A 27,542-nucleotide genomic window follows, 5' to 3' on the forward strand; every position below is an offset into this window, starting at 1 on the left:
CCCACTGTTTTTGAAAGGAAATGTTTTGCAGCGTATTTTCTCCAACAGTAATGTTATTTAGACAGCTGTGTCTATGTGTGTTACTGTGAATATAACGTTGATATGAAGTTTTTCATCTGCTGTTTCTGTTGAGTGTTGTTTTATTTTTTGAAATGGATCAATCTGTCATAAGGAAATGAAAAGAAGACAGTACGTGGGTAAAAACAGTGCCATTATTGAAGAAAAAAAGAGAAAAATTAATTCAAATGATAGTTTTGCTGATGGATTACAACCTGAAAATAACAATCGAAATTCAAATCTCGTATCGGTCACCATCACCATCAATGTCTATAGAAGAAACCTCTCAATCTCCACGTCTAGCAAATGGTTCAGATTCTCCCCGTCCTTCGAAGTTTTCAAAGCCCAATTAAACTTTAATGTTACTTACAAATTTTTCACAACAGTCTCTGAAAGGTCGAACATTGAAATTTGTGCCAACTTGGTTCCTTCCGTGGTTGCACGTCAATCCAAACAAAATTAACGCCATTTTCTGTTTCTACTGTATGAACATCTTGCAAAATATTAAAAAAAGAAGTTCTTACTAAAACCATGGAAGATGCTCTCTCTACTGTAGGATTTTGCAACTGGAAGAAGGCTAAAGAGAAATTCCGGATACACGAAACTTCAGAATGCCACAAACTGGCTGTACTGCGCTATATGCAGAGAAAAAAATCCAATAGAAAACCAACTAAACAGACAAATTTTAGATGAACAACTGAAAGCCAGGAAATTCCTGGGAAAATAATGTAATCTCAAGTATACGTTATCTTGCAAGACAAGGGGTGATATCAATAAAAATAAGTAACTACTCCTGAGAAGTCCTGCTCGAGAATCGGAGTAACTACACCTGGAGTAATCTCCTCTCCTTTGTATCAATAAAACCAGCCACTACTCAAGTCTAGACTGCTCCAGATTTATGAATGTTCACTCGCGTTTCCTCTGCGCGTAGCAGTGAGTCGTATCAATAAAAGAAATGATTACTCATTTCTCCCGTCCGTCGCGTGGTCATTTCGTTGTTTTTAACCTATGGCGTAGTATCCTAAACGCCATGGAACGGGCAAGTAGCAACGACAGCTTCAATCACAGTGCATTTGTGGATAGTGGTACTTTCAAAGTCACAGTTCCAGAAAGTAAACGAAGGAAAGTCGAAGATTTGAAGGCAATTACAGTGAAATGCAACGAAATACCAAATACATCTACGACTGAGACACAAATCCAAAAGAGAATCTTAATATTCGAGCGAGAATTAAAAAACGGGAAACAAGAAAGTAACACTGAAACCATGGGAACGAACCTATTGGAGCTGATGGATGTTGATTCAAATCCAGCAATATCAAGATTAACACAAGCGCATATCACGTCTTGTCCAAGGTCTTTGTAGATTGTTTGGTTTTAAAAACGAAATCAGACACTTGGCCCCTTTGTTTCCTTTAAAAAAAAAAAAAAAAGTCCAGCCAGTCACGTCATAATGCATGTCCATCTGATTGCGTTTTCCACACCATACGTGCCCCCTTTCGCCTTGACATAAACAAAATACATTCTCATGTATACACCCTTCCTACGAACGTCGAGTTTATTTTAACGTCCTTTTCAGTAGCGAGGCTATATGAGACGGGACCCACTGGTTAACGTAGAATCCGAACCACATGAGCTCCCGCCGGAAATCGAACGCGGGTCTCCCATGCCAAAAGCATGTACGCTAACGGCTTAGCCACGAAGGAGCTCTTCCTATTGGTGTATTTGTCTCCAAAATACTAGGTTTCTTTATTGCCATGTGTGTATAGTCAAGTGCTCCGATAGCACCCTGAAATGTATATTGTTCTTGCCACTCTGCCTTTGCTGTTTGCATATTACGCACACTTTCGGAAACTATCAATTTTCAGATTTCGCAATAATCGCATCCATTACACTTGTAGTAGTCATAGACACAGTACTTTGAGCAACACCAGAATCCCCTGACATTCCGACCTGGAATCCCGGATCACTCACGTAACGCAAGAAAACCCACATCTTTTCCTCATTACGTAGTGCACCACCCCGAATTTCGGTTGATTCTCCTAAAAAGTGTTGTGATAACCACTCTACATTTTCTTTCATGAACCTTTAATGTTTTTTGTAATCTCCATTTGAAACATTTCTATCCAGTTTACAAGTTTTTCTACGTAGCAAAACAATCATATACTGTGCCATATTTCGCACGGAGTCACCTATTTAGCTTGCTCCACAAATTTGGAGAAGTTACTAGCATCACAGAGGAGTCTTTGATTTTTATTGATATCAAATGCGGAGTAGTTACTCGCCTCGAGAATAGAGGTGTGGTTACTTCAAAAGGGCGGGGCTTCTCCGAGGTCAGCCGAGACAAGTAGTGCTCAGTTCTCTTTTTATTGATACCAATGCGAGTAACTACTACAGAATTGGGAATAATGAGTAACTTCTCAGTTTTTTTGATATCACCCAAGGACTTGCATTTAGAGGACATGACTCCCGGTTCAGGAATTTATTTCAGTTGATGAGCCTTCGCTCTGAAGATTTTCCACAATTGAAGCGCTGGATAAAGGAAAACACGAAGAGATGTAGTTTCATGTATGTTAAAATCCAGAACGAAATCTCGAAACCATGAACCAAGAAATTTCTTTTCATATATGTAACAAAATCAAATCTCAAAACCATTCTCTGTTCTCTATCGTGTATGATGATTCCCGTGATGTGAATGGTGAAGAACAATTAAGTATTTGTGCCAGGTGAGTTGATGACGATCTCTGTCCTCATGAAAGTTTTCTTGTGTTCTACAGTATATTATATTATATATATATATATATATATATATATATATATATATATATATATATATATATATATATATATATATATATAAACTACTGGTAAGTTTATAGCTTCAGTTATTCTGGATGAGATGGTGAGACTCCAGCTTCCCATTGCTCAACTCAGAGGACAAGTTTATGATGGCTCTGGAAATACGAGTGGTGCAAACATTAGTGTTCCATCTATTATATGTAAACAGTAACTCCTTGCCTTGTACGTACATTGTGGAGCTCACAGTACTAATCTTTTGATTAAGGGTGCCTGTAGTGCGTCAGAAGTAGTGAGAAACTCTTTGTACTGGGTGCATGAACTAGGAGTACTGTTTTCGCAGTCCCTTTCAGTAAGGTCAAGATTTTCTGCTCTGATCGAGGCTAATGCTGGTGGTCTCGTCTCAAACATTGTAAACATTAAACCCTTGTGTCCCACTAGGCGAATTTGTAGACTCAGTCTAATAATGGGAGTTGTTTAACATTACGAAGAAATTCTCTTTACGTTGGAAAAGATAAAGACTAACGGAATTGTCAACACATTTTGAGGATCAGCAGCTGGGCTTTTGAGGCTTTTTGAAAAAGGATCTACGTTTCTTGGGCTCATATGGCTAGATAGACCTTATTATCAGAGGTTGAAGCTTCTTAACAGGACACTTAAACACCCAATTTCAGTGTCCAAATGGGAAACAATACAAATCTTAAATGAAAACATAAACTTGAATAATATGCTTAGTCACTGATCATAAGTATTCAGTTCATTGAGGATAAGTTCATTGTATTGTCATGAAACCTACAAATCAATCATTGCCCTGGAAACCCCATTAATTTTAATAAATATTGTCAATAGTACCATGAATAGGATTTTTCGTGTCGTTAGAATAGATTCTCTTATCACCATTGATAGGATTTATTTATCCTAAATTGCAGCACTTTAATTCATGTTATGTGACATTTTGAAAATTGGGAAGGGGGGGGGGGGGAGAAGTGCAATGATATCAGCCTTTCTTTAAATTTGGCCCACAATGTTGAGTGAAGAGTACTGTCCCCTCCAGAAAAATTTTGGTGGGCACGCCTATGCTATATAGGAATCAATATTAAAACCGGAAGTCTTACTGACTACTTCCGCTTTCAGCAAAAGAACAGAAAGGCAGATTAAATTTATTCTTGGGACGCTGAATCAATATTACAAAGCCATTTGATGTTATCTCTTATCATATTTAGTCTATGGAGATCAAGACTGAAAGCGGAAGTGAAAGTAGATTTCTATTACTTCCGGTTTCAATAGAGGAATGAAGTTAAGACATGAAACCTATCTATGTAATAGTCACTCCATATATTTAAAAAAATGTTTCTCGCTATTATCGTTTTATCACTATAGCAATTGCTGCTGAAACCGGAAATCGTAATTTCTAACACTTCTTGGTTTAACAGAAAAATAAAGATGAAGCTTAACCTTGGGACGCTCAATCTACGTCAGAAAGCCATTTCTCGTTATCTCTTACCGTTTTTGTTCTATGGTGCTTAATATTAAAACCGGAAATGATAGTGGATTTCTACAGCTTCCGGTTTTAGTATACAATAGAGATACGGGTGAATGCAATATCTACAAGTATTCTTGGGACGCTGAATCGACCGTAAACAACTGCTTCCTGCTATGTTTCATTGTTTTCAATGGGGATCAACGTTAAAACCGGAAATGGTTTATTTCTACCACTTAAGAGGAAGAGGAAGAGAGGGTAAGAGGGAGATATGGATAATATTCTTAGAACGCTGAATCGATTCAAAAAAAAAAAAAAAAAAACTTTCTCTCTCTTACCGTTTTGCTCTGACCTGTCAACAGAAAGACAGACAAACGTTCTATAAGACTTCCGATACTTATACATGGCATAGTTTGTAAGTCTAAAACGTGATTATTTCTAACTTTCGAATAACTTATTACAAAAGCTGAAATATTCAATGTTAAACAGCCATAAGAAGAAAGAAAACTCTCCAAAGAACTCTATCTTGAAAATAATGCAATGCGCACACTTATCAGCATTTTTATTTTATTTATTTACTATTTTCTTTTATCAAGGGATGGTCATTATGTACTCATAAAGAAATTTAAATTATCTTCATTTATTTTGATACATTTCCAGTACCTAGATACATCATTACAGGATACTTAAAAAAGAATAGTACTTTTACTTTCATTATTTTATTTTTCGAGTAAATACATTCTGTAAAGTTTCTCCAATTCTGGATTTTCAAACTTCGGCACAAAATTGATCTTTACTATTGAACTAAATCCTTCGTCTACAGACGGTTCTTCATATTTGGACCTAAAAAAAGTACAGAAAACATTCATTGAAAGAAAAGAAAATATAATGTTATGGGTATACAATACTATCATTGTAATATAAGCATTTGCTATGTATGCATTACAATCAACAAGCAACGTGAAAACTCTTCTACTTAGCTTCTTAAAAAAAAAAAAAAAAAAAAAAAAAAAATCTGGTTGCACAGTTCCTAAATTTCTTTCAATTACTTCACTACATGACAAGAAAACGCCACACATTACAAATATACGAGGGCAAGTCAAGAAAGACTTGGACTGATTTTTTTCCCGGCAGTTCTGTTAACGCTGGAGCTTCATAATTTGGTATACAAGTAGGGTGGGTCTTGCTGTGCATATATATAAAATGTTGTTAAGGAATCATTGCATGTTTGGTAACCACGACGTTTTATTGCAGGTGATGTTCTGCGCCGCCTCTAGAAGTCGCCTGTAGAAGAAATGGAGTCATTACGAGATGAACAATTTGCAGCTATACGGTTCTGCTATCGCCTGGGGAAAAGTACAACAGAAACTCTAGGAATGTTGAGAGCAGCCTACAAAGATGACGCTCTGCCACGAAGTACCGTGTTCTGGTGGTTCAAAGAGTTCAAAGAGGGCCGAATGACAATCACGAAAGCTGGTGGACCAGGTGTATCAGCGTCAGCTGTTACTGAGGTGAACATTAACACGGCAGCAGTCATTGATAGAGAAGATCGCCGCATCAGTATCGACGATCTGGCAGCCGCACTACGCATATCTCATGGCAGTGCCTTCAAAATTTTGCATGACCACCTCCACATGAGCCGAGTGTGTGCGCGATGGATTCCGCGACTCCTGACACCAGAGCAGAAGGCCATTCGAGTGGAGACTTGCAGGGAGCTGTTGCAAAGGTTTGAGGATGGTGGAGACGCCTACCGCACCGTGCGACTTTTTTCTATTTCCTGCCCTAAAATCCAGACTGCGTGGACGCCGCTTCTCCGACAATTCCGAGGTTCTGAAGGCATCGGAGGCGGTTTTGAAGGACCTCTCAAAGAATGGCCTGCGACACGTGTTTGAGGACTGGAAGACTCGAATGAAAAAGTGCATTCAAATGGGCGGGGACTACTTTGAAAAGGATCATGTGCCTGTTGCTGAGTAATAATAAATTGCCTAGAAAAAAAAATCAGTCCAAGTCTTTCTTGACTAGCCCTCGTATATATATATAGATATAGATATGATATTTTTCCATTTGATTGGTACAACTGAAAAGTCCAGAGGACGCGTGTCACTTTTGAAGGACATGAATTGCAACACAAGGTTCGTCAAAATAGTCCCCGGATGCAATCACATACTTTTGCCATCGCTCAGGCAACGGTTTCCATGATGAAAGAAATCTAGAATCTGCGACATGACGAAGTCTTCAACTGCACATTACACTGGGCGGTCATTAGAGGAGTTCTTTCCCGCCAAGAAGTAATCAAGATAATGAAAGAGGTGATAGTAAGAGACATGAAGGGAATTTGCTGGGTGTGTGCAGTCCTTAGGCAACATTTAGGCATTTATCTTCAGGCAATATGAAAACACTTGTCTATTGATCATTGTTGAATATATTGTAGTTATAATTTTATTGTTCTCAATGCAATACAATTGAAAAATAGTTTATAATGCTTTCAAAAGTTTGCAGCATTTCCTTGTTATGTAGTGAAATAATTGAAAGAAGTTTAGCAGATACGCAACTAAAAATTATTGTAATTATCAACAGTGATGTTCTCACCTCGACGGAGAAAGACATGATAATGGATTACCTTAACCATAGATAACCATACCCGTAACAATACTTTCCAAAAATTTTGGGAATCGTTCTGGACGGATGATCACAATCCTACCTACCACTTTCCTGGTCGTTTATGACTGTGGAAAATCCATTTTTCAACAATAGAGATGTTCCGATTCAGAGAATCTAAAAAATGTACATTTCCAGATGGCGATTCCTGTTGGTCGACGTCAACTCAGTGATACCAGGAGTCCAACGTTTTAACCTTACACACTAAATGGAACCGTAAAACAACAGTGATAAAGAGTATACCCTAACTCATCTGGAATTGTACAATCATTTTCCGAAGATCCGTTTCCACGGTGATCATAAGGAACTCATCGGGACATGCAGTAGGTAGGTAGTAGGCTCAGCTTTCAATGCACCCACACATTTTATAAACCAATTGCGTATGGTGCGCTCATTTACCAGTTCAGGCTTACTATTGAAATTTTTCGTGGCTGACTGTGCAGAATATCCCATTTTTAACATGTAAAGGAACATAACTCGCCATTGTATTTCCCCCATATCCTGTTCAATAACACACATCTCCAGACTTACTAAATACCCTAGCCTGTTTCCAAGTGAAGTTTATGGCGTCGTATGACCTCGGCCCGTCCATTGGTTACATTTCGGAGGGTGTTTTCACCCGACGTACAATCATACATATTAATCACATTAATCCAAAAAATAGAAGTGACTATTAATCAAACTATACTACACGTGTATTTTATATGCTTACACATCTTAACGATATTCAAGTATTCTCTTTTTATATTTTATTGCTTATAAATTTCATTGTTTACGATCTGTCGCCTTCTTCAGTACCCATCCTTTTCTTTTCATATTTGTAGAACCATTTCCTGTTGGACCCGATTACTACTCGTATTCCTAGGAAGAGAAACTTATATGTCAATGAGCTGTTTACATATTTATGAGGAAAACTCATTAAAGATTTTCTCTGACCTAGTGGCAGTTAGTGTAGAAGAACACAACTTTTACATGTGTATTGATACATATATATATCTATAGGTTATGAGGAAAATTTTGTCTTTTAACTCCTAACTTATTCTGTGTTACAAGCACTAAAATGAAAGAAAGTGCAAAGACGGATCCAATTGAATACAGTGCGGTGATTAAGTTTCTATGCTTGGGAGGTAACACATCAAAGGAAATATTTGAGAAGATAAAAGAAACATATGGAGAGAAAACCTATTATATGATGTTGCGAAGCACCGGCATCGTCAGTTCAAATGTGGTCGGACTTCCGTAGAAACGGTCCTCATTCCAGAATGACCTTAATCTGCCACTGATGAAAACACCTTGGGCAAGTGGAAGCCAGCATCTTGGAGGGTCGCAGCATAAACATTCGCCAACTAGCTGAAGATATCAAAATTAAGTGTGGGGTCCGTGAAAACAATAATCCATGTGGATCTGCATATGCATAAGGTGTATCCCTGATGAGTCCTCGGTTACTGACACCTTTTCAAAAACATGAAAGAGTCTCTTGTTCCAGGAACTTTCGACCCTGTACCAGAAAACCATTTTTTTTTTTTTTTTTTTTTTTTTTTTTTTTTTTTTAATATACAAATTAATAGCTCAGGATGAAACATGAGTCCATTACTAAGGTCCAGTCAAAGCAAAGGAAACATGCTTACTAACTCCAAAGAAGGCCTGTGTCGAACTCTCAGCGAGCAAGGTCATGCTGACAGTCTTTGGGAACCAGCACGAATTAGTGATAATTTGTTTCCTGGCGAAGGATACCAAATTACAGGGACATACTATGTTTCATTGCTGCAGAAATTACGGGATTCCATCAAAACCAACAGACGTGGAATGCCGATCACAGATGTCCGTATTCTTCGAGAAAACACTCTCGCTGACAACTCGCATTTTGCCCAGATAAAAGCACGATCGTATGGTATGAAATCTCTCCTAACCCTTCGTAATTTTTCTGACTTCCACCTCTTTCTAACCATGAAGACAGTTTTAACTGGAAAGCATTTCCAAAACGATGAAACGTTGATTTCTAAGAAAATCACGTCATGACTTGTGGAGCAATATGCGGACTTCAACCAATAAGGTCTACACAGGTGCTAAAGCAATGGGAAAAGTGTGGCTTTTGGAGGTTCCTATGTAGAGAAGGTTTAATTTATGTACCAAATTTCGTTAATTTCAGTCAACGGTAAGTATCAGGAGAAATCTTTAATGAACACCCCCTCGTAAACCGTGTGCTCTTCGAGTACTGTAACATATCATACTACTGGGCAAATACCAAACAGGCTTTGCGAAGAGGAAGAGTAGTCCCTGAAGAAGGCAACAGATTATAAGAAATAAAATAATAATAATAATAATAATAATAATAATAATAATAATAATAATAATAATAATAATAATAATAATAAAACACTTGAACGTTGATGAGTCGTTTACATATTTAAAATGTATTCCTTCAATATTATGACAGATTATCTCATCTTTCTATTTTTAAAATAATAAATCCGCTACTGTCAATTATTAAGCCTCTACAATTAGCTTTAACATACTGTTTACGAAATTTAAATTCAATGTTAACCTACAGTTCTCCAAAATACTTACTTATACGAATTGAGAACCATATCTCCAATCTGTTCATGTGAAGTGTCAGTAAATTCTCGAAACTGAAATAAAAAATCAGAAGAACATTGTACAACCAGATGTTGAAAATATCACCACATTAAGGGGGTCTTATACTTTTTATCATAGGTTTCTCAACACCATATAGTTATTCATATTTGAATATCTACCGAAATACTGTACTAAGCAACTTTCAATCTTCTATACGAATAAATTGCAGCAACACAAACTATGTGATAATCTCAATTTTAATAAAAGTTATTATTTCTGGTAAGTATGTAATGGAATATACTTTACAGAATGGACAGAGAAGTTATTGAAGATTGTCTGCTTCAATTTGGTCATCACAAACTGATGTCCTAGCACAAAAATAAAGAAATTTCTCTCTCTCTCTCTCTCTCTTCTTCAAATCTGTTTTCAATGAATAGAACGCCGTAGAGATCATCTTCTTTCACTTGTTTTCTTCTTTGCTTCTGCGAATGTCTCAAGAGGAAGAGAACAGCAAGTATCTAGGACATATTTTGGGCTATTAGCTTTAACATAATGCAATTTTCTGCTGTACACAATGTGAAAGCAAAGGTCAGGCACAGAATGCTACTTGTTCTCTCTACTGATAACGCTTGTACTGATAGCCACAAATTCGATTACCAAATGTTCGAACTCCTCGAAACCAGGGACTCAGTAGAAAAATTCCAACTTTGGAACGAAGGATTGCGAATTTGATACAAGATCTTGACATTTACGCTTCGTTTTAAGTTCAGCCTTCCTTTGCAGCAACAAGCCTAGTTGAAACATGAACTTACAACTTTTCATGGATTCAAACTACACGACTTCCTGTTGGGACAAAATCCAGGATTTGAGCTTCCTGGTGGATAGATAAATTCTCGGAGTTTAAATAAAAATAGTACTAACATTGTATGTACCCGTACAGAAAGTAAATCTTAAATAATTTCACTGAAAAAGAGTAAATTTGATAGAATAGATTTGAGTGTTTCACGGAAAGGTTAAACACGGTCACGAGCTCAGTGTCAATATTTGAAGATTAAGACATATTTCGAGACGACGTTGTGGTACAGTCAGAATGTTCGGAACTTTTTTTTCTGGTTTTTAACAGTGTCTTCATTTACAGACAGCTCACTACTCAACATTCTCATCCATTGTACACTCTTCTCTACTATTCAGTGTAATAGGTAATTGTTACGAAAAGAAAAAAAGAAAAAAAAATCCTTGAAGAAGTGTACAAGATTGCACAATTTTCTGTATTTCGGAATTGTTTCTTCAACACGTTTCCAAGAAATGGCGTTCTTCTCTTGTGGGAAAGTTCTTAAATAACAGGATCTACAATGGATTTTGGGATTCTTAATCGCTTGCAGAAAACCGCTTCACTACCTATAACCGTTTTTGCTCTATATTGATCAACGTAAAAACCGGAAGTGGTTAGTTTCTACCACTTCCGGGTTAAATATCAGCTCCAGAAACGAACTCGGTTCCTAACTTTTGAAACACTATATTCTCCAAAAAAAAAAAAAAAAAAAAAATTGTTGGTTCTTGAGATTTTTTTGTCTCCCACACGGACTGACAGGGTAAATATATAACAGAATCAAAGTGTACATTGGGACGTAAAACTTAAAGATTTCGTTTCATTTCATTCAAAGTGTACATATTACATTATAGGGATTCTGATATCTACGTTAAAGGATAGAGACCATTTTAAGCATAAAGTAATTATCCAGACCTGCAAATAAATTATACAGGAATTCTGATATTTATGCTAAAGGCTAGAGAACTTTAAACATAAAGTAATTATTCAAAACAACAAACAGATTATATAGAAAGATCACAGAGAACCTTTCTTCTCATTTTACTAAGGAAGACGTCAGTTCGATTTCCGATGGGGGGTTGTCATGTGGTTCAGGTTTTATGTTAAAATTTTAAGTCCCCATTTTATATAACATCGGTGCTGAAAGGAACCCACAACTAAACTAACTTCTCATTGAAAAAGAAATTTGATTCAGTGTTTTACAGAAGTCGAAACAAACTATCTTTATTAACGCCGGAGTAAATCGGTGAAAATTAAATTATTTTGATCTCTATAAAAAACATAAAATGAGAAAATAAATACTAGTGTATCCAGAAAGTTCAGGTAATATCGACAATGCACTAAAGAAGTATTTCAAGAAACGGCAATTCTCTCAAATGCAAAGTACTTTTGTCTTCAACATGAGTTTTACTTATCGACTTAGTCAAATAGTAGTATATTGCAGGAAGGAAAAAAAACACATCACATAGCGTATATAATCAAACACTTAAATTTTGTGTGACTACCAGGACGATTTCTTCATGGAACAGACGAAAGACCCTGTTCCCTCCTTTAGCGCCTCTTTAAGGAACATAACATTTATGTCTCAGAATTTAGTCATCATTTTTTGTGTAAATAGTGAGTGTCGTGGCGTCCCAATAAGCGAGCCAACTCAAGCTAGATGTTTCAATTTACTGCAACAACAATATTAAGTGTCATAGCATAGATATTAAAAAACTACGACGACTAAATAAAATTAGAATAATGGATTTATGTAATTACACTTTTCATACGATAGACGAATCTTACCTTGTTATTATGCTTTGCATGCTCCAGAGTTGCTTTCATTAAGAAACAACGGCAAGGTACGTTGAAGCGTTTGGTAACGGCAATATATCGTTGTCTCGTTTCCCTGTCTGGGTTTGTGTTATCCACCACAACACTTTTTCCATTCTTCAAAGAATCTTCCATAACAGACACACATTTCTGCCACGACTTTAGTTGATCGCGATTAACATGAACGTAACCTTTGGACACTAGATGATTCGTCGCCACAAAACTCTTCCCAGACCCTGGGAATCCCACCATCAGAATCACCTTAAAAGAGATAATCAGAAAACTATACACTACATGGTAGTTACATTGCAGCACTTTTCTACATTAATAATCACCTTGTTAAAACACACTGAAATTACATACCTGTCTTTTCTTTTGCTTCTACCATTTTTAGAGCTGAATCCAATGGCTTTTCATCAGTCGAAAATCTGATTAGACTGTGCAAAAATATAGAAAAAGCTTATAAATACTAACTAGAACATTGGGCCAGAACATTTGCTTTGATCTGCGAGATTCCAAATTCGATTTGTCTGAGCACAGTCTCTATTAGTTTACAAAGCAGAAACATGAGACGGCAAACTAAACTAGGTACAGGAAAACATCAATTATTAAGTCTATTTGCTTTTATAACATGTCTATTTCAAAGAATATAATTCCTATTGTTATACAATTATGCAATTAATTTTATTTGCATTATGGCTTAAGAAAGTCAAAGGTTCAAAGCCGCAGAAACAAAGCTCTGATAGTGAATCATATTCTATGGCAATTCAATACAATCAAGGGCATTAATAAAGTAAATTTCTGAAGTTGGCCGTCCCTCTGTGTTGGACACCTCTCCTACTTTTCTAGAACCGAAGAAAATCCTTATACATATACTATAATGTATGTCCATACTTTCTATCTTGGATGTCTAGCTACTTGAATAGTTTTCAAAACATGAGTACTTATCCAAACTAGAGATGTTTCACTGTATTTATCTTCCCTAAATACTATTTATATCTGTTCCTCTACATCTCGGCCCACCCAAATGCTTTTCTCTCAGGCTTACCAACCAACACTACATATCTCCAGCATATTTCCGATGTTAGATTCATTCCGACAATCTTACAAATATCAAATTCATTCTCACTCGAACACTTTTCAAAGTTAATTCTTACGTGAAACGCACGATATAAATGCAATTTCAATATAAGGAAACAATCCAATGATTCTGAAATAAAATGAAATCTTTAAGTTTTATGTCCCACGGTTCTCCAGGCTAGGCTAAAGGAGACGGTGATTATGAGAAATGAGTGAAATTAATAAAGTGGGAGGAAACGGGAGAACTCCGAGAAAACTCACGAGCACGGTGTTTGTCCACCACAAAGTTCACACGGCGCGAGCTGGGATCGAACCAGGGACCCCAAACACAGGAGGTGAACGCTCTACAACTGAGCCACCGCGCCCCCAACCAATGATTCTGAATAAGGGGACATTTTAAATTACCATAATACTTTCATTTGTTGAGATATAAACATTACCAGTTTTACTGTCTGCTACACATATGACATTGTTGCTCAAAAGATCAAAATATATTCATTTATTTTAAAAATTAATATTTAAAGTAACTTGGTATGGAACGCAGGAAATATATTATAAAAATAGAAATCTTTTACCTTTCTGTGATCCATTATTTGTAGTAGTTCGTTTACTACCAATAATTTCAGCAGCTGTAGGATGTTCTTTGTTCAAGGCAACTTACAGAATAGGTTCTTTCGACCAATTGTACTTTACATCGTCTATGAAAACATCTAAAATACACTTGTAGTGTAACAAATGTAGTAAAGAGGAAAAGTCGCTTTTGTTTTACGTGCGATCACATTATGATATTAAATAGTTGGTACACGTAGAGTTAAAAGATCTCCCCAGACGCTGATCACTTTGCCCAGGTTTGAAACACATTCTACGGATCTACGGGGCAACAGACTAAATCTACAGGCTTAAATATTAAATTATCTATAATTAAGTATGCCATTTCTGATTTATAATATATATACCGTACATAGTTTTAATTTAACGTCCATAATTATGCTCCGAAGCTATGAGAGACAGTGATGATAACGAATGAAAAGATGGAATAAAGATAGCGAAAGGAAACGAGAAAAAATGGAAACCCACAGACGGTTTATGTCCAATACACAGGGGCGGATCCATAAGGCGATCGCCCCCTTCCCCCCCCCCCCCCCAGAAGAGTAAAACTTTCTTATGTTTTATATATAAATAAAACCCATTCCAAAGTTTGGAGCCCTTAAAAGTAACAGTATTACAACCCACCGTCCCCCCCCCAGAAGTCGGTCTTGAATCCGCCCCTATCAACACAACGCTCACTTGGCAAAAGCTGGGATTGAATCAGAGACCATAAGCACCAGAGGTGAGCGCTCTACCACCGAATAACCGCAGACCCCGTATACTTAATTGTTGTTATTTATTTACAAAGATTATATTTTCATTGTAATAAAAGACAGATTTAACTTCTTTTCATTGTTGCGCCTTCATTATCGCAAGGCATCAATACTTAACGCTAATGATTTGACAGAAGTGAGGATAAACTTAAAATTGATTTCCTAAGGAAATGGATTCTACAATGAGTTTTCTGTTCTCAAGTACTACTTGGTAGGAAGGATAATAATAATTGTAAATTATGGAGTGTGCCTTTCGAGAAAAAAGATGAACCAAATCTGTTCAAAATAATGCCACGCTTGCGATGATTGTAGTGGCTTAACAATAGATTGTTTCTGCATAGGGATCGTTTTTATTATTATTACGTAGGCATTGTCTTTTATTTTATGTATTATTTTTTGTTTGTAAGGAGTATTAGAAGTGATGTATTTTCTTTCCTTTTCGGTTTTAATACCTAATTGTGCTGTGAAAGTCAGTTCCAAATTCCTATCGCAATCTGTGTTCAATCCCGAGTATTAAAAACTAAATAAATAAAATAAACAAAAATAAACAAGTTCCTTTTAGTGGACGTTGGATTTGTGTAAAATCTTCATTAGATCTACGTAACAATTATACGCTCCTAAATGTTTAAAAAATTTTCTAAATTAGATTTAATATCCGAAACAACGAAGTCAGTAATCTAGAAGTTAAAACTGGATTATCTTGCTAATAAACCTTATTCTCAATATGTTAAGAATTTCCAGACAGAGACCAGGTCTTTTCTCACCGAGAGTTGCTTGAAAAGTCAAATTAGTAAAGCATATGTACAATTAAAACTTACCTCTTTATGTGAAACAGTGATGTCAGAATCTGGAGGATCACACAGAGGAACATTAGGATCTAATTCAGCGGGATTAAATACTGGAAGCTTGTATTTGGCCGGCTTCTGGTTTAAGAAATGTTCTTCGGGCGTGTAAAAGCGCAACCCAATATTAATAGCGAAAAGGCGATCTGAACAAGAAAAATCCTTTTTCTTTTTCGGGGCCCAATTTTCTTCCCTTCCGGCTGCATCGCCACAGTAGAAACTCTCTTCTAGACTAACACTAACTCCATCGTTCTTCTGAAAAACAAAAAGTCAACGGTAATATTGCTATAGGCATTGAACTTCGGTAAAGTAACAAAAGTATAACGTAATAAAGCCGAAGTTCGCCGAGAAATGTTAACACAAATGTATTCTTCGAACTAATTTTGGATTTCTTGCGTGAAAGTTTCCTCGCACATATAACTCTACGAGTTTTCTGTTCTCATAATATGTTTCAACTTCTTGCTTCTAATGAAATATAATATAGCCCTCTGAAATACGTCCTAGCATTTGCTTTGCACATTATATGTAGAATCTGAAATGTGTACTTTTCTGATTATTACAGATTATGCGTTGAATTTGATACATGACAGTGAATAGTCAAATATGAAAGGCATGTAAGAAAAAACTGCATTCACGTTCAATGAAAATACAATGAAGACTGTAGAGCTGAAGAAACGCGTTCAGAATGACGCATTGAACTCAAACCTACTATACACTTAATCTATGGCATAATATAGCTTCGACTAAACCACACAGACTGAATTGGAAACATAAGACTGATTGTATGGGCAAGCAGATTTTGCCACCACCTTCAGCCTCCAAACTCCGAAGTTTATACGTAAGTTCTTAAAACGCATTTGTTTTTCCGCTTTTGATGTGAAGAACTATTTTTGCCATACATAAAAATATACAAGTGAGGCTTTCCTGTCATGTCTACGCTGGTGGTTCCATTGCTCGCAGAGCAGTTTCAATTGTTAGCAAGCTTTCTACATGTCAGCGGAAGTAACGAGGAAAATGTTTATGCAGACAATGAACTTTACAACAATGGTTTTGATGGGTGGCCAAATCCGGTAGCTCTTCGACACATACTGGTATAACAATACGAGTTTCCAGGAATAAGAACATCTCGGAAATAAATCAAAGATCCTGGATGGTATTGCCAATTATAACAAATACGTTTTCAGGGTATAAAAAAAAATTCAAGGTTATATTAGATTTAATTTTTAGGTTGCATTAGCTTTAGCAAAAGAAAAGAGCAACACAACGATAAAGCTATTATTTATCATCAGAAGTTTCCAGATTCTTGTTTTGTGGCCAACCAAGAATAAGAGTCAACATTGTTCAGCTTAATGAGTACTTTTAAGAAGAAAAAAAAACTTCATAAATTCTAATTGTATAAATTATATTTGAAATTACAGAGCTAAATTTTTTTTATGACTATTTATTCGTGCCAATTTATTAACAATTTACATCATAACAGATTGAAAGAGAAAAAAAAATTAAAAACATTTGCCTCCATTGTGGTATCTCTAAGATACTTTATCAACATTTTATGAAATGATATTGTTATATTGTTTTAACATATCTAGTCTCCAACATGATTCTCAAACATATCTCATTAATACATATAAAACTCATTATCAATCAAAGAATTGGCGATCCATCCCCTCTACTTATGTAGTTACAGAAGATTCTTTTACTTGGGCGTTCATTGCTTGTAATGTCCCTGTCATTCATCAAACAATATGCAAGTTATGCAGACATAGGCAGTATCATCGCTACTACAATTCCATTTTTCAATTAAATAATAAAAAAAAAAAAAAAAAATACGAGTAGCATCATGTATTACTTTACGTTAGCCTATGCATCATTCGCATAATACATTTAATATGAAAGCACTACTAATAATGAAAGCGATATATTTACAAATGTCTATCGAGAACGAAAAAAAAAAAAATCTACATATGCTCGACAGGGTCCAATTACTGAAACGCCTCTTTAAAGAATTATTATTATTTTTAACTTATTATCTCTGTTTACAACTAATTAAACTTATAGAGGGATGGATACGCTCTACTGGAGAATAGCAAGTTGAAAAACATTCCAACGTTATTGGTTTCCAACGAGGCAAATATCAATGTAGGCACGAACATTTAATTCTGCACTGTAATTATGGCACGTTCAAAGTAAATATCTACCTAACTGAAAATAAACAAACATAGCACGAAATAGTATTTTGTAAATAGTAATGTCGAATGTCGAACTCCGGAGGTATGTCCAGAGTAAAGTTCTCCCACATCGGCACAGATCTATTACTCGCACTCATCAAGATACGATATTAACATCGGAGGATATGTTATATTCAAATTTTCCTAACCTACAAAACTAAATATATGGTGCAACGAAATAAGATCATACATACGAAAGAAGATTTTAAACCACTAATGTATTAAGAGATACTATAAAAGGGCACACGACAAAATAATAATAATAGACACGTTTGAAATGCAATTTTATCGACATTACACGTCTTGAATATGCACATGACAAAATATGGCAAGCACGGATACAAAAATACATTACAAATTAATATCAAAGGGACACACGACAAAATATAGGAAAGTACGCTCACATCACAATTGTTACCGGTTCTACACGTAAGAAATGGAAATTTTATCTAACCTACATGCATGTATTACAAATACGATTAAAAGACACGTTAATATATATATATCAGAGCACTCTCAAAGAAATTTCATCTTAGTGTTTACGACTGACATACATCATAAAGCAATATTGAAGCGAATGAAATGAATTACGAAATACTTAAATTCTCAGACGCGGAATATTCGCATGTGCGTTCATGATAAAGATTTCCCAACAAAATAGCATATATCACATTGCAATATATAAAAGACACGTATTAAATTTGGAAAACACGGGTAAAAGCGAATCTAACCTAACCTACATAGATATTATGGATCACACATTTGCAAAATTAGACCTAACCTAACCTACAGCAAATATTTCACAAAATAAGGCATCATCACGGGACATAATTTGAGACATAATTCAGTAATGTATTTAACATAACCGATCTAATCTAAATATTCAAAATTTTCAAGGTACATTGCCATCGAAAGGTACGTACAAAGTAAAATATTACCCTAATATCAACATACATATTTTTCAAATTTACGTAGAGGCACACATAAGATTTAATAATTCAATTATACATGCTTGTAGCATAAGTGGATACTGACGATTGACAAGCTCAGAGACGCGTAACGCCCTTTAACTTTAGTTACACATCCTGATTCTTAAAGACGCCATTTGCTGAACTGCTATACTGTTTATAAGAAAAATAAGAAAAGATGTTACCCGATTATCCGCAGGTTTCACAGAATAATAGTCCTCTCGCAGAGTAGGTTTCATCTACTTGCTTATTTAAAATCGAGAGATGACTCCTTCGGTACACCGGCTACACACTCCACGAACGTAGAATATCTTTCCGGTCCGCCGCAGCAATCAGCTTCGATGAATTACATCTCCCATTCCATTACTGCATATGTCTAGTAATGGCGGAGATGACATTTGATGGCTTGTGGCCGAAAAAGGTTTTCACTAAATTTTGACTTTTGTTAGACTCCTCCGTATCTATTTCTTCCAAATAACGTCTTAGGTTAGTCTAAACCATGATTTTGATTAGGTTACAGGCCGAATTACACTTTTAGTTACAAAATTTCTAAAATTTTTTTAGAGGAGCTAACAAGCCATCATTTTTCCACACTGAAATCTACTAATCCACTGCGTCATCTTACACTCGTAGCCAGGCCTCTATAAACGCGGTTTCTACTATTATATCTTTGATTATAATTCGCATTATTTTACCATAAATACATATCAGTACAAGAATCTAACTGTAAAAGTCATGAATTTCTATATCTATTTTAATATCTAACTTACCGAAAACTCTATTCAATAAATAAATAATTAAAAGATTATTCTCTCCCGGTGATTATTTAGAAATTGCCATAGTAACGGAGAACTTCCTTTCACCGCCGAGCCGCCATCTTTTACAATGTTATTTCCACGTATGGCGATTCGAACGCCCTCTTGCGGCAATAACCAAAGAAATCGCCATGTTAGCAGTAATATAATGTAACAAAAGAAAGCCGAAGTAGGTAACAAATGAATAAAATATAACTACATCGTATTCGATGAAATTTTAAGGTAAAATTTTCAATAGTATTTAATTTTACTTATATTAATTGTTCGTATGTGTGAGCTAAGAATACGATATGGACGTTAAAGAAACGGTTACAGTTTGAAGTGAATCAGTAAGGACTAGTTTTAAAAGATTTCCGGATGTGTAATTGAGTGCATGTATTCTTTTGTGCCATTCCTTGTACTAACAATATAAAACAAATTAACATTAAATTAGTGTAAACTTACACGTAACGAAACTGAAAAACAAATTAACATTAAATTAGTGTAGACTTACACGTAACAAAACTGGGCACAGTAATATTATGCGGGAACCAACTTCGATTTCAACCGGTACACATAACAATACGGATCCAATGTAAACAAACCGGTAATTGGTTTGTTACATTTTTCCCGGCAGCTTAGCAAAAAAAAAATTTTTGTTTAACTATTTAGAACATTAACAAAAAAATTTTTTTTTATGACTGTTTAAAGTCTTTTAATAATTCTTCTCTCTTTTCCGGAGAGCAATTGAACAGTTTTACATTCGATAAATTTTGAGTCGGCACTTCTCTCCCCTCCAAATCTTTTAAAGAAACGGAATTGTGATGCACTCGAGTCACAACAAAAGGCCCCGTGAATACAGGCATGTACTTGTGTGTGACCTTCTTAAACGCATCCGATTGAAAATGGGTTTTGACCATAACCAAATCCATTTCCTTAATTTCAATCACATTATTTTGCGACTTTCGCTTTCGTTTTGATAAACGGGGTTCCACCTGAATATGCCGTTTAGAATTTTCTACTGTTTTCAGTTCAGACGGCCATGGAAATTTTTCTCGAAATCTATCGGTAGCTGAAAAAGAAATGAACACCTCGGCAGGTGTGCATCCAATGGTGCTATTATAAGAATAGTTTAAGAGGTCTTGTGCCGTCTTTAGCACTGTTTTCCACTTAGTGTGATTATGGCTGCACAATAATCGAATAATTCGGTTGAGTTCTCGATGCGAACGTTCGATAATGCCATTCCCAGAAGGGTTGTACGGAGAGACCAAAATATGCTGAATTTGGTGATCCTTACAGTAATTCTTCCACGTGTTCGAGAGGAACTGTGGGCCCTGGTCGGATATTATAGAATTTGGGTAAGGGAAGAGATAGAAATATTCCTTTTCTAGAGTCCGAACAATCTCAGCAGCTGTGGCATTCCTCAACGGCAAATAACATAGAAACCGTGAATAGACATCAACAATTGAGAGGACGTAGTAGAATCCATAACTACATGGCAATTTTCCTACGAGATCTATGCATAATTTGATATGTGGCTTATCTGCCTCAATATGTAGATCCTCACGAGCAATAATTCTATTGGAGAACTTCGTTCGGGCACACAATTCACAATTATTAATGAACTTTTGGAACGTACGTTTTTGTCCTTTCCAGAAAAACAATTCCTGAACTAATTTCAAACATTTACTAACGCCAAAATGCCCCGTTTCATGAACCTTCCTAATCGTTCTCTCAATCAATAACTCTGGGATTACTAGCAGCCAACGTTTCGTTTTCGAATTTTGAATATAGACCAAATTATTCACTATACGAATTCGAGAATCGGCACTGTCTGACATTTTCGCTTTTAATTCGTTACAGTACTTATCACCCGCTTGCATTTGCATTAACTCATTTACAGTGAACCACGTACTCTCATCATAACAAACAAAATTAACAAAATTAACAGAATTAACATGGTATTCTTCAGGTTCGGCAGGGAGTTCCGGAGTATTGCGACTCAATATGTCGGCTATTTTATTGTCCACCCCTTTTATGTGCTCGAACCGAAGATCGAACCTCTGTAACTTCAACAAAATTTTTGTGGTTCGGGGATCTAGGTTCTGTAACGTAAAAGCGTATGTCACTGCGCTGTTGTCACAATGAACCGTGACTTTTCTACCTAAAATGTAATATGAGAAATGTTCGCACAGAAACAATACTGCCAGCAACTCCAGTTGAAAAATCGAATAGGAAACTTCATACAACTTTAATTTTCTACTCGCATAGCCGATAACAAGAAGTTCTCCAGTATCATCATACTGAGCCAGATAGCCGGCCAAATTTTCTAGAGACGCATCTGAAAATAAGTGAAAGGGTTGATCGAAATTAGGTTGACTGAGCGCTGGAGGCTCACTCAACAACTCCCTCAATTGTTGGAATCTATTCAGCAATTCCTCAGTTAGACAATATTTCTTGTCTTTCTTCAACAAATCGAAAAACGGCGCTGTTAGAGCAGCGAACTGAGGAATGAATTTTCTCCGCCAAGAAAGAATGCCCAAGAAAGATCTAAGTTTCTTCTTGGTTTTCGGTATCGGAAAGTACTTTATCGCTTCGTTGTGTTTGGGATTCGGCTTCAATTCCTTCCCATTCACAATGTGTCCCAAAAATAAAATTTCAGACTTGACGGACTGACATTTCTTGAAATTTAGCGCAAAATTTCCAAAGGTTAGAATTTCAAAAATTTGTTCTAAATGAATGAAATGCTCATCGAAAGTAGAACTAAAGCACATTAAATCGTCAAGATAGACTACAACAAAATGTCTAGTATCTAATCCAAAATATGAATTCATCACATTTTGGAAGATACTAGGACTTGACTTTAAACCCATTGGAAGGACACATAATACATACTGTCGACCTAAATATATGAAGCTTGTGGATGCGAAGGAATCTGGATGCAGTCGAATACCATAATATCCCATTGTAGCATCCATGGAGCTAAAGATTTTAGCTCCAGAGATGCGAGTGAGAATTTCATTAATAGGTTCGACCTGTATTTTAGGACTTACGACCTTTAAGTTCAGTAATCTCAGGTCGATTACAGGCCTAACACCCCCTGAGGATTTTCGCACGCAATGAATTGGGTTGCGATAACTGCTGGGATGTTCCTTAGCTATCCCCAACCTCATCCATTTCTTCAATTCTTCCTCAAACTCTTTTTGCATAGCTTGAGGGATCGGATAGATTTTTCCGACCACAGGTTCTTGGTCTGTCAGTTCTATTTTATAAGGTTCGCATCGGATTGGCTTAGGATATTCGCAAAATAAGTGCTTGAATTTAAGGAGCAAATTTTCTAGTTTTAATTTTGTATCATCATCCAAATCATCACGACCTTTAATATATTCTTTAATTTCTAATTCCGAAATCTCACCATAATCCTTACATTGTTCGCTAGAAAAAGAAAGAATTTGGTTAGGTTCACATGATTCAGAATTAGTATCTAAATGAACAAGGAGTATCTTTGGATAAGAGATATCCAGAGTTACTTCTTCCTCACTATTATTTTTCAAGATTAACTTTCTGTGATGACTATCCAAAGTAACTCTAAACTTAGCAAAAAATGGCGAGCCCAATAACAGTCCAGCTTTCATGTCCTTCACTACAAAGACTGGGACATTAAAAAGATTATCTTGTATATTTAAGGTTAATTCAAGCAATCCCTTAACAGGAAAATTATCTTTGCCTGCAAACGCAGTTAAGTGTACACTTGGCACTGGTTTGAGTTTTGCCGAACGAAAGGAATTTTGTAGGTTCTGCCAAATATTATAATTTAAAAGATTTAACTCAGCGCCCGTGTCAAGGATACACCTAATTTGCATTTCCCCCACCTTGCAATCTATAGAAGGGGAAGGAAATATCTCGAAATCTTGTTTGGACATATTCCCTTCTTCCTCTTTTAACACAAAATATGTTAGTAATTTCAAGGAAGACTCATTTTCAATCGACACATTTTCTTTCTCAAAAGAATAAAGTTTACTAACATTTTGATTCGGGGAGAGAAGTTGGTTGGAGCAGCCGTCGTCTCCCCTTAGTGACGACTGCTCAACATGTTTTCCGAAACAACTACCGGACTTGTTGGTTCCGCAGTCACCGAAGGGTACGGTGGACGTAAAGCGGAAGTGACAGTAGTCACAACAGGTAAGTTTTGGGGAAACGAAGAAGTTACCATAGTAACGGAAGGACCTGGCATCATAACCGGTTTCATATTACTAAAGTTATACATGCCCGGTACCGTATATGGTACTGGCACTGGTACACCCCCATACATCGGAACCGGCTGAATACCGTTCATGGGTCTGAAGTTATTATTTCTATTTTTATCCCATCCTTGTTTTTGGTTCCGATTTCTTTTCCAGCTATTACGGCATAATTTCCCGTTAAAATTTTGAGGTTTATTTCCAAATTGTACACTACCTTCATTGCAAATCGGCTCGGTCTGTACTGCATTGTCGGTTCGATTAGAGCTATTAGGTAAAAAGAATGTTTTCCTAACCTGTGGTTTCCTAGGTTGAAATTTTTGATTGCCCTGATTTCCTAACGAGGGAGTCGGACTACACTCTAACTCAGCTATTCTTAACATTAAATCTTGCACTGTACTCACTGAGCCTAGTTTTAAAATCTTTGCTTCTTCCTCAGGAAGGCAGTCCAGGATCAGATCCTTCAGCTCTTGATCTGACGGGGAAGTTACAATTGAATTATATTTTTCTACAATGTGCCTCACAAAACCTAACAAGGAAGCATGTTTTGACTTATCATACCGTAACGAGTAGAGGTGGCGCTTTTGTGCCCTCTCTAGTCGTTCCGATATGTATTGGAGCTTGAAAAGCCGCACGAAGTCAGAGAAAGATTTGATTTGAGAGGCGACACTACGATACCAAATTTTAGCTGACTTTTCTAGAACTCGTCCCACTATATATACACGATCTCTATCCGTGAGAACGTACATACTCATCGTTTGTAAAAGATCATCTAAGAAAATTTGTGCTACCCCTTGCGTCAATTGACCGTCAAATTTTGGGAAGTGATGAATTTCTTTGAGATACGTGCCAGCCCCCCTTTTATAAGAAGGACTAGTTTCCCAAGGCTTAATCTTTTGATTTAGCTCCAAACTTACTGGATTGTCCTGATCGTTAATGACCAAATCTCTATGACCACACTGATTCTCACTAATACCCGTACGAACCGATTTCTTTGTCTTTTTCATCTTTTTCAAACGATTAGCCCTGCGAGATTCTTTGCGGCATTTTTCAGAGTCCGACGAAGAAGATGAAGAATAATTCATGTCATTCTCGGTATCATTTGCTAAAATTTCATCGAGTTTGAATACCGGAGTTCTCGGCAATGCCTTATCATTTCGAACCGATCTACAACTTTCAAAAGGAGTTTCAGTTAAATTTAGATTACCACGGTTCTCAATCAAATTTTTCAAGGTTTCGGCATTTCGTTCACATCGATCACGACTATGACGATACACATCAATTACATCTTTTTCTATCGATTGTATCATGTTGACTGTCTTCTCATTAGTTTCCCGAAATTGTCTATGTTCCTCAACTTGCCTCTCTTTTACATTTTGAAGTTCACTATTTAATCTTACATTTACTTTGCTAATGTCACATTTCAAGATTTCCATATCTTTAGCCAAAGTTTCAACCTTACAATCTACAGTTTCGGCAGTTTCTTTACAAATTTTACTTGTATTTTCTAAGTCTGACCTAACTTTGGTAATTTCAACATGCAAATTATCTACTTCTCTACTACAGAACTCTTTGACATTTTCTACAGTTTGGCCTAAATTTTGATTACTCTCCTCCAATTCAGTTCTTAATTGTGACACCTCACGTTTCAATTCACGTTTGACAGTGGATAAATCCTCCTGTACCACGGACAAAGATTCTTTAATTGTGACAATGTCTACCTTCAATTCATTTTTGTTAGCATCCATTTTATTATTCATAACTGACATTTCAGTTCTCAAATCTTTAATGATCCCAATTAAGGTTTTAAGTAATGGTCCCCCACCAATTTCGATTTCGGGTACACCTTTCTTTTTCGGATTTCGCACCACAGGTGGTTCAGTTTCTGTATCCAACGCACCATCCAATTTGCAGTCAAAACAAACCCATTTATTGTTAGTGGTACGTAACACTTCCTGTTCCTCATCAGGAATGTTCAAACAACGGATGTGGAACCATTGATCACAAGTTTCACAGCGTATGGATACACTGTCACTAGTATTACACTTATTATCACAACATTTAAAATGTTCGGTAGAACCATCTACACTAAGACTTTCGTCACTCATTTTTTTTTTACATTAATCGGGTCACGCGTCTAACAACTTGTCATCGTCATATCCACTCATTACTTTATCCACTCATTACTTTACATGCTTATCTCAGTTTGGCACACAAAACAATAATTATAAAATATATTAAGACATACGCAAATTATCAACTTAACAAATATCCTAAAGCTGAGGTCGCCAATTATAACAATACGAGTTTCCAGGAATAAGAACATCTCGGAAATAAATCAAAGATCCTGGATGGTATTGCCAATTATAACAAATACGTTTTCAGGGTATAAAAAAAAAATTCAAGGTTATATTAGATTTAATTTTTAGGTTGCATTAGCTTTAGCAAAAGAAAAGAGCAACACAACGATAAAGCTATTATTTATCATCAGAAGTTTCCAGATTCTTGTTTTGTGGCCAACCAAGAATAAGAGTCAACATTGTTCAGCTTAATGAGTACTTTTAAGAAGAAAAAAAAAACTTCATAAATTCTAATTGTATAAATTATATTTGAAATTACAGAGCTAAATTTTTTTTTATGACTATTTATTCGTGCCAATTTATTAACAATTTACATCATAACAGATTGAAAGAGAAAAAAAAATTAAAAACATTTGCCTCCATTGTGGTATCTCTAAGATACTTTATCAACATTTTATGAAATGATATTGTTATATTGTTTTAACATATCTAGTCTCCAACATGATTCTCAAACATATCTCATTAATACATATAAAACTCATTATCAATCAAAGAATTGGCGATCCATCCCCTCTACTTATGTAGTTACAGAAGATTCTTTTACTTGGGCGTTCATTGCTTGTAATGTCCCTGTCATTCATCAAACAATATGCAAGTTATGCAGACATAGGCAGTATCATCGCTACTACAATTCCATTTTTCAATTAAATAATAAAAAAAAAAAAAAAAAAAAAATACGAGTAGCATCATGTATTACTTTACGTTAGCCTATGCATCATTCGCATAATACATTTAATATGAAAGCACTACTAATAATGAAAGCGATATATTTACAAATGTCTATCGAGAACGAAAAAAAAAAAATCTACATATGCTCGACAGGGTCCAATTACTGAAACGCCTCTTTAAAGAATTATTATTATTTTTAACTTATTATCTCTGTTTACAACTAATTAAACTTATAGAGAGATGGATACGCTCTACTGGAGAATAGCAAGTTGAAAAACATTCCAACGTTATTGGTTTCCAACGAGGCAAATATCAATGTAGGCACGAACATTTAATTCTGCACTGTAATTATGGCACGTTCAAAGTAAATATCTACCTAACTGAAAATAAACAAACATAGCACGAAATAGTATTTTGTAAATAGTAATGTCGAATGTCGAACTCCGGAGGTATGTCCAGAGTAAAGTTCTCCCACATCGGCACAGATCTATTACTCGCACTCATCAAGATACGATATTAACATCGGAGGATATGTTATATTCAAATTTTCCTAACCTACAAAACTAAATATATGGTGCAACGAAATAAGATCATACATACGAAAGAAGATTTTAAACCACTAATGTATTAAGAGATACTATAAAAGGGCACACGACAAAATAATAATAATAGACACGTTTGAAATGCAATTTTATCGACATTACACGTCTTGAATATGCACATGACAAAATATGGCAAGCACGGATACAAAAATACATTACAAATTAATATCAAAGGGACACACGACAAA

General features: G+C 35.8%; 1 protein-coding gene across 1 annotated transcript in view; it reads right to left on the bottom strand.

Annotated features, from left to right (window-relative positions):
• Nucleotides 1-4,950: 4,950 nt before the first annotated feature.
• Nucleotides 4,951-27,542, bottom strand: part of PNKP (Polynucleotide kinase 3'-phosphatase) — a 55,500-nt gene continuing 32,908 nt past the window's right edge. Inside the window, exons 4-7 of the mRNA XM_081758393.1 lie at nucleotides 15,469-15,747; nucleotides 12,183-12,470; nucleotides 9,557-9,618; nucleotides 4,951-5,173 (exon numbers count right to left, since the gene is read on the bottom strand). Coding sequence (XP_081614519.1) covers nucleotides 5,050-5,173; nucleotides 9,557-9,618; nucleotides 12,183-12,470; nucleotides 15,469-15,747 — 753 coding nt within the window. The 3' untranslated portion in view covers nucleotides 4,951-5,049. The remainder of the gene's footprint in view (nucleotides 5,174-9,556; nucleotides 9,619-12,182; nucleotides 12,471-15,468; nucleotides 15,748-27,542) is intronic.

The sequence above is a fragment of the Thermobia domestica genome, chromosome 1, assembly GCF_964235325.1.
Source record: "Thermobia domestica chromosome 1, izTheDome1.hap1.1, whole genome shotgun sequence".
Classification (NCBI taxonomy): Eukaryota; Metazoa; Arthropoda; class Insecta; order Zygentoma; family Lepismatidae; genus Thermobia; species Thermobia domestica.